General features: G+C 67.0%; 1 protein-coding gene across 1 annotated transcript in view; it reads right to left on the bottom strand.

Moving 5' to 3' along the window:
* The window catches only part of ASIC4 (acid sensing ion channel subunit family member 4), a 117,554-nt gene extending 109,578 nt beyond the window's left edge, over positions 1-7,976 (bottom strand). The window contains exon 1 of the mRNA XM_030579640.1: positions 6,842-7,976. Coding sequence (XP_030435500.1) covers positions 6,842-7,417 — 576 coding nt within the window. The 5' untranslated portion in view covers positions 7,418-7,976. The remainder of the gene's footprint in view (positions 1-6,841) is intronic.
* Positions 7,977-13,352: the final 5,376 nt, after the last annotated feature.

Raw genomic sequence — 13,352 nt, 5'->3', positions numbered from 1 at the left:
CTAGGTACAACCAGGACCCCTCAGCCAGGTCCCTGGGGGGGGCAAGGAGCTTAGACCCCAGACTTGGGGTTCCTGCCTCTTCCCAGCCAGGCCAGAACTGAACCCCCCGCTCAGCTGACTCACTCTACCCCCCCCCCCGTCCTCTCCCTTTGTCCAGGTCAAGGTGTCACCTGGCCCCACCCCCCTCCTGGCTCAGGTTACAGGCTCAGGTCCCGTCCCTCCCCTAAAGACATCCCCAGCTCTCCCATCCCCCACACAGCCAGCCCCTACTCCATCACAGACCCCCACTCCCAACCCGCAGCCCCCACAGCCAGCCCTGGGCTCCCCCCGACACACAGCTCTGCCGGTGCCCCTCACTCCCCACCCGCAGCCCCTGCTAGCCCAGCCCTGAGTTCCCCTCCAGCTCTGCCGGTGCCCCTCACTCCCGACCCGCAGCCCCTCCTAGCCCAGCCCTGAGCTCCCCTCCAGCTCTGCCGGTGCCCCTCACTCCCGACCTGCAGCCCCTGCCATCCCAGCTTTAGCTTGTTCTAGAGATTTTTGATCTGCAGCCAGTTGCTGCTCCTGCCCCAGCCCCGGTGCTGTGGGGCTCATGTTGCTGGCACTGTGGCAGTACCACGCTGCCCCCCGGCCTGACCCTTGTGCTCGATGCCTGGGCAGCCCTGCTGGGGCGGGAGGGAAGCAGGGGGCAGCGCGTGTGAGGTGGCGGGGGCTGTGAGGAGCAGGGAGTGCTGGGATCCCGGCTGGGCCAGCAGAGGCAGTCGGGCTCAGAACCGCGCCCAGCACCTGTGGCGAGGCCTCTCCAAGGAAGGATCCTTCCGCTCTCTGGCCTCCCGCCACTCCCATCCTGAACAATGAGAACCTGTCCGAGCCCTGGGGCTGCCCCCCTCTGCCAGTGTCGGCATCCGCGGTCCCGCCCTGCTCAGCCCAGTGCCCCGCTCCCTGTGTGGCCAGCCATGGGTTACGGGCACCTGGCCCCACGACCCAGGAGCCCCCGTCACAGGCCTGCCAAGAGTTGCATGCGGGTCTCTGTCCCAGGGAGCTCTGCATGGGGCAGGGATGGGAACGGGCTGGGGGGGGGCTGAGGTTTGAGTTGGGGGCTGGCAGCAGTGGGGGCTGGGCTGAAGGCAGGGGGGCTGGGAGAAGGAGCTGTGTTGGGGGCGGGGGGTAAGTGGGGGGCTGGGCTGGAGGTAGGTGGGGGGGGGGGGCTGTCCCGTCCCACTGGGTCCTGCTGCTCCAGGATCTTGGTCCGTTTACTCAGGGGCAGCGCAGCTCACCCCAGCTCTGCCCCGCGGGCTTCCAGCTGGTGCAGGGTGCTGTGGGGAGCTGGGCCTGTCCCTCACCTCCGGGCCGGGCTGGCCTGTGTGAGCAGCTATGCCTGGGGAGTAACGACCAGCCGGCACCCTCTGTCTCCCCTCGGAGGGCAGCGCAGGAGGAGTCGGGGACCCATGGGCTCAGCCACCCCCTCCCCCGCTGCAGCTCAGGCCCTAGACAGCTCCATGCCAGCCCAGGCCCGAGAGGAGACAGAGACTTGGCCCGGCCCCCCCAAAGCAGGTGCTCAGCCTGGGCCCCTCAGAGACCCCGGCCCGCAGCCCCTGGCTATTCAAGACCACCAGGGAGAGAACCCGGCTCTCTGGCACGGCCTCACCGGGCAGCTCTGCCAGCCCAGTGAGGGGCAGTGCGGACCCGGCTTCAGGCTCCCCCCAGCCTGGGCTGGGCCCCTCTGGCCTTCAGGCCCCCAGGCCGAGTGCAGGAGAAGGCCAGACCCCGGCAGCCTGCGGGGGTCGGCTGGGGGGCCCTATGGCCGGGGCCGGCTCTATGCAGCCCACGTTCACCGTGCCAGTCGCTGAGTCCCTCAGCTCCTGAGAGCTGCAGCCGTCGCTTGTCCCTGTGCCAGCTGCCGGCCCCTGGCCCCTGCGTGGGGAGGGGAGCAGCCCAGCCACTTACCCAGAGTAAAAATAGCCGGGCACGGTGCCATTTGTGGCAGGCGGCTCTGGCGGAAAGGTCAGCGAGAGGCCCTGCCGTGAGGGCGCCGCTGATTAGCCGCGGGAGTTAAACTGCGCCTTTGTCAGAGCCAGGAATGAACATGCAGGAAGTACGGGGAGGGAGGAGGCCCCCAGCCCACGGCCGAACCGGGCCCCTCCCTACCCAGCAGCCCAGCTCCAGCGGCATGGCGAAGCTGCCCATCACTGTGGTCTCTAGGTGTGGCCTGGCCGCCAGCAAGCAGCGGTGGGTCTCCAGGGGCTGCAGGCTGCTCTCTGGGCTGGCCAGAGCGACAGCCCCGGGGATGGCAGCCACCGAGCAGGGGGTTCCCGCCTGACCCACGCAGGGCGAGCTCGGGGCTCTGCCGGCTGGCTGGTGCTGCTGGCAGGTGGCACCTTCGCTCTCAGATCTGGCTGTCCCACCACACCAGGGCACTGCCCCTCGGCAGCACCCACAGGACAGCCGCAGGGTCACACTGTGACGAACTGGAAATGTTCTTAATGTTTTCTCTGAATACTGTGTTGGTGCCTCAGTGTCCCCATGGCAGTTCTTAAGTATCTGGCAGAGCCAAGGGCCAGTGCACCTAAATGCCTGGCACTCTGTCTCCTAGCAACTGATGGCCTGGGCCCCTCCCCTGCAAAGGTGCCAGCTGAAGGTGTTGGAGACAAAGGGATCAGGTGACCTCCTGGCCTGGGAAAGGGGCTGAGGAGAGAGGAGGGGCTGGGGGGGGGGTTGTTAGTCTGGAGCTGGCTGGGGTCAAGGGTGGAGGGCAGACCTGGGGGTCTGGCTCACTGCCCCCCAGAATGGACCCGGCCGAGGGGTCCGGTTCATGGTACCTACAAGCTCTGTTTTAGACCCTGTTCCTGTCATCGAATAAACCTCTGTTTTACTGGCTGGCTGAGAGTCATGTCTGACTGCAAAGTGGGGGTGCAGGACCCGGTGGCTTCCCCAGGACCCCGCTGGGGTGGACTCGCTGTGGGAAGCGCATGGAGGGGCAGAGGATGCTGAATGCTCCAAGGAGAGACCCAGGAGGTGAAGCCGTGTGAGCTTCTTGCCCTGAACAAGTCTGCTCCAAGGGAGAGGAGGCTCCCCAAAGTCCTGCCTGGCTTGGTGGGGAGCAGTTCCAGAGCATTGCCCGGTGACTCCGTGACACACACTGACCCAGCAGAGCAGGGACCCCACATCCCCACAGCACGTTCTGGACGTCCCCAGGGACCCTGAGTCCTGCCAGCTCCCCGCAGGCTCCCCACTGCACAGAGTGGGAGGGATTCACGCAGCATCACACAGGGACTAGCCTCGATCTCCCAGATTAGTGCCTGAAGCCTCCGTCCAACAGTATCCTCTTACAGCACTGCCAGTGCCCCTCACTCCCAACCCGCAGCCCCACAGTTCTGCCAGTGCCCCTCACTCCCAACCCGCAGCCCCACAGATCTGCCAGTGCCCCTCACTCCCGACCTGCAGCTCCACAGCTCTGCCAGTGCCCCTCACTTCTGACTCATAGCCCTACAGATCTGCCAGTGCCTCTCACTCCCAACCTGCAGCCCCACAGATCTGCCAGTGCCCCTCACTCCCAACCCGCAGCCCCACAGATCTGCCAGTGCCCCTCACTCCCAACCTGCAGCTCCACAGCTCTGCCAGTGCCCCTCACTCCCAACCCGCAGCCCCACAGATCTGCCAGTGCCCCTCACTTCTGACTCATAGCCCTACAGATCTGCTTGGGACTGTGCTCCTGTCGGCTAATGAACCTTCTGTGTCACTGCCTGTCTGAGAGTCCCGGGGAATCGCTGGAAGTGGGGGTGCGGGGCCCTGACTCCCCCACACTCTGTGACACCCCTCACTCCTGACCCATAGCCCCCTGCTAGCCCCACAGCTCTGCCGGTGCCCCTCACTCCCGACCCGCAGCCCCCGCTGTCCCCTGCATTTCCATAGGCCTGGCCTTGGTGCTTGGCTCTGTCTGCTCAGTTTCTGCTCTAGCTGCCTGATCCTGGAGGCTTCGCCCCACACCCTGGCCGGCTAGAGCAGCGCAGCCCCTCCGGGCCCCGGGAACTCCCCCAGCCCTGACCCGGCGCCCGGGAGCCCAGCCCCACGAAGGGCCCTGCCCAGAGAGGCTGGTCTGTGCCAGGCTGCGCGGATCCTGCCAGCTGTGGTGGAAACGCTGCCAGCTCTCGGCAGCCTCCCTGGGGCCGGGTTCGCGGGGCCGAGACAAAAGGCTTTTGACAGAGATTTCGCTTTGCAGAACAGCCGCCAACCTGAGTGTGCAAGGGAGCCAGCGATTGCCCCCGGCAGGAGCACTGGGTGACAGCAGCTGGGCTGGGGGCTCCTCCATCCTCCCCCCACCTGCTCTGCCCCCCGACCCCTGTCCAGGCTGCTCCTGCAGGCTCCAGGCACTGGGGGGGACCATGAGCGGTGCCAGCACCCGGGGAGGGGCTCTGCCCCCCCACCTGTCGGGCTCCGGCGCAGTGGGGGTGGAGAGCTGCCAAGGACAGGGAGAGATCGACAGACTCTCCCGCGCCTGCCCAGTGCCCACTCACAGCCTGGCAGCGGAGGGGGACGGAGCCCACGCGGCAGCTTAGCTACCAGCCAGGGGCTAAACCGGCCCCTGCCAGCATCTGGGAGTGATCCCTTCCTCACGGTGTCCCCACCCTCGCTCCGTGCTGTGGGGCCTGGCCCGGCTGTGCCCTGCCCCGGTGCCCTGGAGCAGCCCACCCATCTGGGGGGGCAGCGCTCAGGACACGCTATGGCCACTACGCGGGGCTTGGGCAGGACCGGGCCGCACCCCGGGATCAGGCCAGGGCAGCCCAGTAGCCCCCGCCCCAGTCGCTGCTGCCAAGGACAAGCCCAGGAAATGGCCCGCTGGAGCGTGACAGCGATTCCCAGCACCCTGGGCCCCACCAGAGACACAGGCCCCCAGCAGCCCACGCCAAGGCCGGGAAAAGCAGCCAGTCAGGGCGGGGCGCCGCGCAGGCGGGGGGGGGGGGTGGCTGGCCTGCTGCCCGGGCCCCTGCGTCTCTCCCACACTGGAGCGCAGGGGGACCCGCAGTCCAGCTGCAGGGATCCTGGCTGCGACTCTGCCCCCCCTCCGCTGGCAGGAGATTTACAGCCCGGCCCAGCTTTATGACTCGGAAGCTGCTTACGCCGGGGATTTTCCCCCCATGCTGGCCCATAAAGAACCAGGCTGGTGATGGGCCGGAGGCTATTTCCAACTCACTGCCTGCAGTAAAGGGTCCTGCTGGTTATTTCGCATGCCTTGCCCCCCAGAGAGCACACAGGGCCAGGCCCCAGGCAGAGCCAACCCCACTGCTGCCCCACAGCTCCTGGCCAGAGCGCTGCTCCAGCCCACCTCTCCCAGGGACGCGGCTGACTGGGGTGAGAACCCAGGAATCCTGCGCCCACCCCAGCATAAGCTGGGGAAGCGGAGCAGCGCCTGGCTCTTCCCCCCCAGTACATCCCTCCCCACGGCACCAGTGAGCCCCCAACATCCACCCCTGGCACTACCCGTCCCTTCCCACGGCACCCTGCTTAGAAACGGCCCCACACAGCAACCTGCCACCCCACACCGCCAGCAGCAGGGCCCCGGGCTTTGTCCCCAGGGAGTCTGGGCTCTGCCTCGAAGGGCTCAGTGCCCCAGCAGGACTCAAGTGACCCAGCACGTAGCCAAGCCCTCCAGCGACGGGCAGCCCCGCAGCCAGTCCCTCCCCTCTGTGCTGGCCTCTCTTCCAGCCCCCCATGCCAGACCCTCCTGTCCCATCCTGGGCCGAGCTCCGGCTTTGATCCCACCTCTGCAGCCAGGCCAGCAGTGCCACCCAGGGACCCTGGAGGGGGAAATGAGGAGACAGGTGTCTGTGCCCCCCACCCCCTCAAGGGGCCAGGGCACGGAGGGGATTAGAGTGCTGGGCTCCTGGCTCCCAGCCCTGTGTTCATGCCTCTGCCCAACAGCCACACCAGCCATGACCCATCTGTCCCCCGTGGACACCCAGCAACATCCAAGAGGGAGAGGGGCAGCATCCTGCCCACCCCCTGCCCTCCCCAGAGCCCCCCTCTCCTCTCCCCCACCTTCCCCTCACTCCACAGAGATGGCATCTCCCCTGGCCAGCTCTGGCCTCATGCTGCTGGGTTAGACCCGCTGCCCTGCCCCCCGGTGCCTGCAGCCTCCCCTCCCCGAGCCGGGCGCGGGCATCGCTGCTCCGGGAGCAAAAAATCAGGCCGCATGGCAGCCGCAGGAGGGAAGCGGCTCATTTCCAGAGTCATTACGGGTGGCAAAGGTCCCATCAGGTATTCCGCCCACTCACCACATTGATTTCCCCAAAGCACAGCGGGGATTTGGGACGTCAGGCGCCCGCGCTAGCCCGGCTGGGGCCTCGCTGCCTGGACCAGCACCGGGAGCATCCTGGGCCCTCGGGCCCCGGCATGGAAGGGACCAGCCCAGGGCCGGGCAGGCTGCCGGGGGAGACAGAGGCACGTTGGGAGCAGCAGCTGCTCAGGCACCTGGCACCCCACTGGTGTCTCTCCTCACGGACCCCGTCACCCCGGTGCTGGGGGTGCCCCTGCTGCCCGGCGGGCTGAGCACCACCCAGCCTGGCCGGCCAGATAACCGCCAGGCCCTGAGCAGGGTCTCACAGGCCAGAGCAAGGCAACAAATGGCAACTTCCCAAAGCATCCAGCAAGCCCTCGGCTCCCCCCGGCACTGGCTGGGCAAGTCCCTCCGTCCGGGGCCCGGAGCCCTGCCCCAGCACAGCTCAGCCCCTGCAAAGCCCCTGGAAGGGCTCTCCCGCGGGGAACCTGAGGGAAACTTGAAGGGACGGCGCTGGAGCAGCAGGGGCTGGCCCCTGGGGCAGGCGCCTCCGGCAGGGCCGGGACTCACCACGGTGAAGTTCCGGGGGGAGCACTTCTCGCCGCTGAAGTTGCAGCTCTGGAGCATGTCGTCGAGCTGGTGGCCAGTGCGGTTGAGGATGTCAGCCATGTCCGGGTCGGGGTAGAGCAGGTCGGCCGCCCTGTGCCCCTCGCGGTCCTTGGGGGGCAGCCCGGTCATGCTGGCCAGATGGAAGATGTCGGCGTCGGAGAGCGCGGAGTGGCGGAAGCGGTTGATGTTGCAGATGGTGATGGCCGGGAACAGCATCTCGCGGGCGGCCTCCTCGTCCAGCGCCATGAGGTGCGGGCGCTCCAGGTAAAACAGCGCCGAGCGGGCCGCCTGCGACAGGAAGAAGGCCAGCGAGAGCAGGAAGGCGAACGCCCACAGGGTCTGCCTGACGCCCAGGCGCCCCGACCCACAGATGTGGCCAAGGCCGTGCAGGGTGCTGGTGCCAGCGAAGGTGGCCAGGTCGTGGGCACGTGGGCGGCTGGGCTCCTCGATCAGACTCTCCTTGTCCCCTTCCTCTTCCTCCTTCTGCTTCTCATCCTCCTCGGCAAATTTAATTTTACACACGATCTCAATCGGCATCTGCCCAGAGCGACTGGCGTGCCCACCGTGCCTAGCCAGCGAGCTAGCCCCCGGTGCGGGGACCCAGCCAGAGCCGGGGACGGGCACGGGGCAGCTCCTCTGGAGCAGGACACCTCACCCGCCAAGGCAAGCACAGTCCTTCTCCAGAGCTCCCAGCCGCTGCTACCCGCTTGTCTCACTAGTCGATCGTCTCCTTGTGCCTTCGCTTATCAGCACAAATACAGCTGTCAAATAACCCTGCCTCTGCCTCCGCTGAACGCTGCTAAGACCCAGCAGACACAGGCAGCGGGTAGGCAGCATGTGCTAATACAATCCAGGGAATACTTAATCATTCAAGACATGTCACCGTTATTTCCCCGTGCAGCCCGGCGCGAGCGGAGCCCCCGGGCAGGGGCACCGCGCTGAACCAAGCCCCGGCAGGCTCTGAAGTGCAGCTCCAGCCACTTGTTAGAACAGCTTGGCCACGGCAAAGTGATGCCAAGCAGAGCAGAGAGCGCGGCCGGCCTCAGCGCCGCTCGCCCACCAGGGCCTGGCACCCCCTGCCCACGAGCGCCTGCCCCAGAAGAGGAGTGGGGACGGGGAGCGGAGGCAGCCTGCAGCCAGCCAGGAGAACAGCTCCTCCTAATCCTCCAGCTGTGGATCCTCCTGGGCGTTAACCGCCTCCCTGCTGCGGGCTCCTGCTCCCAAAGTTGGGAGGTGCAAATCCACGGCTCCTCGTGGCCGTGCCGCCCGTGCCCTCACCGCGGGCCACCCGCCTCCTCCCTCGCCGACTGTGCGATCCAGGGCGGAAACCGGCAGGAGGAGCTGCCGGATCGATGGCGCTCCCCGCGGAACAAGCAGCGGGAAAAGTGAAAAGGGTTATTGATCCGTGCGAAGCAGCAGCTGTCAGGGATTAGGGCTCCCTCCCCTTCCCGGAGCGGAGCCCGAGCAGGCTGCAGCTCTGTATGCGCCAGCAGTTCCCTCAGCTCCGGGCTGGCCAGGCTCCTGGAATCGCTGGTGCCAAGGTCCTGCACCCCCCAGTGCCTGAAAGGGGGGCCAGGGAACCTCAGGCAAACGCCGCGGCCTGGAGAGAGGCCACGGAGCTCGGGGCGACTGGCCCAGCCTGCCCGGGGGCTCACCGGGCCCCGGAGCCAGGGGCCATGATCAGCTCCAGCCTTTGGGCCAGTCCCAGGGGCGCGGCAGGGCCCAGCACCCACCGATGGCCCCAGCCCGTTTCATGGCCAGGGACGCCCAAGCAGAGCGGGGAGCAGAGCAGGGGCCCCCGACTCTGGGCATGGGGGCAGGGGCTGCACACGTCCCACCCGGGCTGCCCGCAGACACTCACAGGCAGGGCCTCACCCTGCCCAGCAAACGCCATAGAAACCTGCGCCCGTCCCGACGGCCTGCAGAGCCCCCCGGCCAGCCCCACATCCCAGCCAGCCCCACACCGCTCACCTGTCTGCTCTGCACCAACCCCCTTCCGAGCCAGCCCCACACTGCTCACCCTACTGCTCTGCACTGACCCTCATCCCGGCCAGTCCCACACCGCTCACCTGTCTGCTCTGCACCAACCCCCCCAAGCCCCGGCCAGCCCCACGCTGCTCACCGTGTCTGTTCTGCACTGACCCCTCCTCAGCCAGCCCCACACCGCTCACCTGTCTGCTCTGCACCAACCCCCTTCCGAGCCAGCCCCACACTGCTCACCCTACTGCTCTGCACTGACCCTCATCCCGGCCAGTCCCACACCGCTCACCTGTCTGCTCTGCACCAACCCCCCCAAGCCCCGGCCAGCCCCACGCTGCTCACCATGTCTGTTCTGCACCGACCTCCTCCTCAGCCAGCCCCACACCGCTCACCTGTCTGCTCTGCACCAACCCCCCTAACCCCCGGCCAGCCCCACGCTGCTCACCGTGTCTGTTCTGCACCGACCTCCTCCTCAGCCAGCCCCACACCGCTCACCTGTCTGCTCTGCACCAACCCCCTTCCGAGCCAGCCCCACACTGCTCACCCTCCTGCTATGCACTGACCCTCATCCCGGCCAGCCCCACACCGCTCACCTGTCTGCTCTGCACCAACCCCCTTCCGAGCCAGCCCCACACTGCTCACCCTCCTGCTATGCACTGACCCTCATCCCGGCCAGCCCCACACCGCTCACCTGTCTGCTCTGCACCAACCCCCCTAACCCCCGGCCAGCCCCACGCTGCTCACCGTGTCTGTTCTGCACCGACCTCCTCCTCAGCCAGCCCCACACCGCTCACCTGTCTGCTCTGCACCAACCCCCTTCCGAGCCAGCCCCACACTGCTCACCCTCCTGCTATGCACTGACCCTCATCCCGGCCAGCCCCACATCGCTCACCTGTCTGCTCTGCACCAACCCCCCCAAACCCCGGCCAGCCCCACGCTGCTCACCGTGTCTGTTCTGCACTGACCCCTCCTCAGCCAGCCCCACACCGCTCACCTGTCTGCTCTGCACCAACCCCCCTAACCCCCGGCCAGCCCCACGCTGCTCACCTTGTCTGTTCTGCACTGACCCCTCCTCAGCCAGCCCCACACCACTCACCTGTCTGCTCTGCACCAACCCCCCCAACCCCCGGCCAGCCCCACACTGCTCACCCTCCTGCTATGCACTGACCCTCATCCCGGCCAGCCCCACACCGCTCACCTGTCTGCTCTGCACCAACCCCCTTCCGAGCCAGCCTCACACTGCTCACCCTCCTGCTATGCACTGACCCTCACCCCGGCCAGCCCCACACCGCACACCTTTCTTCTCTGCACTGATCCCCTTCCGAGCCAGCCCCACACCGCTCACCCTCCTGCTCTGCATAGACACCACCCCCCGGCCAGCCCCACGCTGCTCACCATGTCTGTTCTGCACCGACCCCCTCCTCAGCCAGCCCCACACTGCTCACCTGTCTGCTCTGCACTAACCCCCTTCCGAACCAGCCCCACATCGCTCACCCTCCTGCTCTGCATAGACACCCCCCCCCGGCCAGCCCCATACAGCTCACCTGTCTGCTCTGCACCGACCCCCCCAACCCCCGGCCAGCCCCACACCACTCACCTTTCTGCTCTGCACCAACCCCCCCAACCCCCTGGGGCAGCTCGAGGGCCTCAACAGCCAGGCCCTGGGAGTGCAATGAGGGTCCCTCTGTGATGAAGTGGGGGATTTTCTTAGGGTTTTCCATGCACTGTGTGTGCCTCAGTTTCCCTGTGCTGCATGTGTAACAAGGGGGAGGGGGTTGCTGTTGCAGGGGATCAGGTGTGATCTCGCCTAGCAGCCGGGACCCCAACAACAGCCTGGAGATGGGAGACCCAGCAACTAGTGACCTGGTGACCCAGAGACCCAGCCAGGACAGGAGACAGGAGAGACTGATGGGAGAGGGGGCCCAGGCTACCTGACCAGCCTGTTCCAGCCGGGTGGGAACAAAGGAAGGAAGAGAGGAGCCCAGGTGACCTGTTTACCTGGGGCTGCAGACAATGGATAGGGGAGGACCTGTAGGGGGTGATGATTTTGGATGATCGACTGCAAGGGGGGGGGCTGGACTGGGGAGAGCAGCCAGAGCCCCCCTGGCTGCAGGGGGACTGGGATGTGCTGGGCTGAGGGAGGCCAGGCCTGAGGCCGGAGAGTTTCCTGTGCTGGGGTCAGACCCTCAATAAACCTCCTGTGTTACGCTGGCTGAGAGTCACTCCGGGCTAGAGAACAGGGGGCATCATCCCCTTCGGGGGTGAGGAGGCCCAGGGGGTCCAGAGCGAGGGGACTCCCTGGGGCCCACGGCACAGACAGCCGTGCTGAGGCTCAGAGAGGTGCGGCTCCAGGAGGTGGAGGGGCCTGACGCTGGGAGAGGGTGGACCCCTGAGAAGGGCTGTCACACTGAAGGGGGCTCCCCCCTCACGGACCACACAGGGCCACGAGTTGGCACGAGCCCTGGGAGTCTGTGCCACCCTCAGGCCCACGAACACTATGGATGCCCCTGCCCAATCGTGCAAGGCCCAGCTGGGTCCCTGGGGGCCACGATGCTGCCGGGGCGCAGGGCTCCCCTCTCAGCCATGCCGGAGCAGCACACGAGCGACTCACACCCTGCAGACAGGCTCTCCGGGGTGTCCTGCCCCGAGCACCTACTGCCAGCCGAAGGGTCACAGAGTGGGGACAGCCCAGGCAGCTCCCCCCTCCCTGCAGAGCCCCCGGAGGGACAGAGAGCGGAGACGAGTCACCCTCTGCCACGGCCAGCCCCCCCGCCACGCCACATCCCAGGGCCCCTGTGCCCCCACACTACGCCCCAGGGCCCCTGCACCCCCACACCACGCCCCAGGGCGCCTGCCCACCTTCTCCGCTCGCTTGGGAAATCAATGTCACGGCTCATGTGGGGGGGGGAAGATGTTTAACGAGGGGACAAGAACCCGGCCATGCCCACGAGCAGAACCCCGGCCCCGGAGTGTGCTGGGCCATGGCCTCTCCTCAGCCTCCCGCTGCCAGTCCCACAAACAAACGGCCCCCACCGCTGCCCCCCACTCCCAGCTGCTGGCCTGGCTCAGGGACCCCGAGTCCAGAGGGGCGTTCGCAGGAACTCACTGCCCCCCACCAGGCCATTGACTCCACATCCTGTTCCTGACACTCCTGCACCATGATCCATGCCCCCATCACCCACACCACACTCACCCCCCCAGGAGCCTGGCTGCCCGGGGCCACCCCATGGCCAGGCTGGGCTACCAGAGATCCCAGCTCTATGGGCCCCTCCCCAGGGCATCAGGGCAGCTTTTAACCTGGACCAAAAACAGAGAAAAAGGGACAATAGCTCACAGCTGCACCCCCCGCCCACTCAGCAAGTGCCGTCAGGTGAGGGTGACCCTGTGATGAAGTGGGGGGTTTTCTTGGTTTTCCAGGGTAGCATGCAGGGGGGGGGGGACTCAGTGTCCCCAGATGTGACTGGTTTCACGAGGGGAGGGGAGAGGGAGTCTGTTGGGACACAGGACCGGAGAGGGACTCAGGACCCCGGCCGGTGGCCTGGAGGATGGAGACCCCAGCGACTGGTGACCCGGAGACCCAGCACAGGAGTCACAGCCGGGTCTGGCCAGTGGGGGACAATGGGCTGCGGGGAGAGGACCCCAGTGACCTGACCAGCCGGTTCCAGCCAGAGGGGGGGTGAGAGGAGAGGAGACCCAGGCCCCCTGTTTACGACCCTGTTTCCCTGGAGAGAAGCCAATGGACAGAGGGGGCTTGGGGCCGGGGATATCGGAGGCCCAGCTGGGAAGCAGGGGGGCTCGGGGCTGGCGAGGGGGAGCAGGCAGAGCCCCCCTGGCTGCAGGGGGACTGGGATGTGCTGGGCTGAGGGAGGCCAGGCCTGAGGCCAGAGAGTTTCCTGTGCTGGGTTCAACCCCCAATAAACCCTCCTGTGTTACGCTGGCTGAGAGTCGCTCCGGGCTAGAGAACAGGGCCGGGGGGGGGCATCAACCCCTTCAGGGGTGAGGAGGCCTGGGGGGTGCAGAGCGAGGGGACTCCCTGTGGGGGCCCACGGCACAGACAGACGTGCTGAGGCTCAGAGAGGTGCGGCTCCAGGAGGTGGAGGGGCCTGGCCCCCAGAGAGAGTGGCCCCCCGAGAAGGGCTGTCGCACTGAAAGGGGCACCCCCATGGCCAGGCTGGGCTACCAGAGATCCTGTCGGCTACTAAACCTTCTGTGTTACTGGCTGGCTGAGAGCCCCAGGGAATTGCAGGAAATGCCCCTCCCTGTCCCCTTCCCTGCCCCGGGGGCGGGGGGGGGGGGAGCGCCAGCCTGTGCCCCCTCCAGGCTCGCTTCCCAGCTCCCCCAGGCCCACGGCTGCCCCAGCCAGCTTCACCCACCCCGAGTGGCTCAGGGAGTCCTTTGGCCCAGGGCTGCCCAGGACAGAGCCAGCTAGTGGTTGCGAGCGTTGGATCCACTCAGCCCCTGGCAGAGGTGGGTGCTGCCCACTACAAATCCC

Source organism: Gopherus evgoodei, chromosome 11 (genome assembly GCF_007399415.2).
Source record: "Gopherus evgoodei ecotype Sinaloan lineage chromosome 11, rGopEvg1_v1.p, whole genome shotgun sequence".
Classification (NCBI taxonomy): Eukaryota; Metazoa; Chordata; order Testudines; family Testudinidae; genus Gopherus; species Gopherus evgoodei.
Note: the sequence above shows the minus strand (reverse complement) of the source record. Positions and strands in the feature narration are given on the sequence as shown.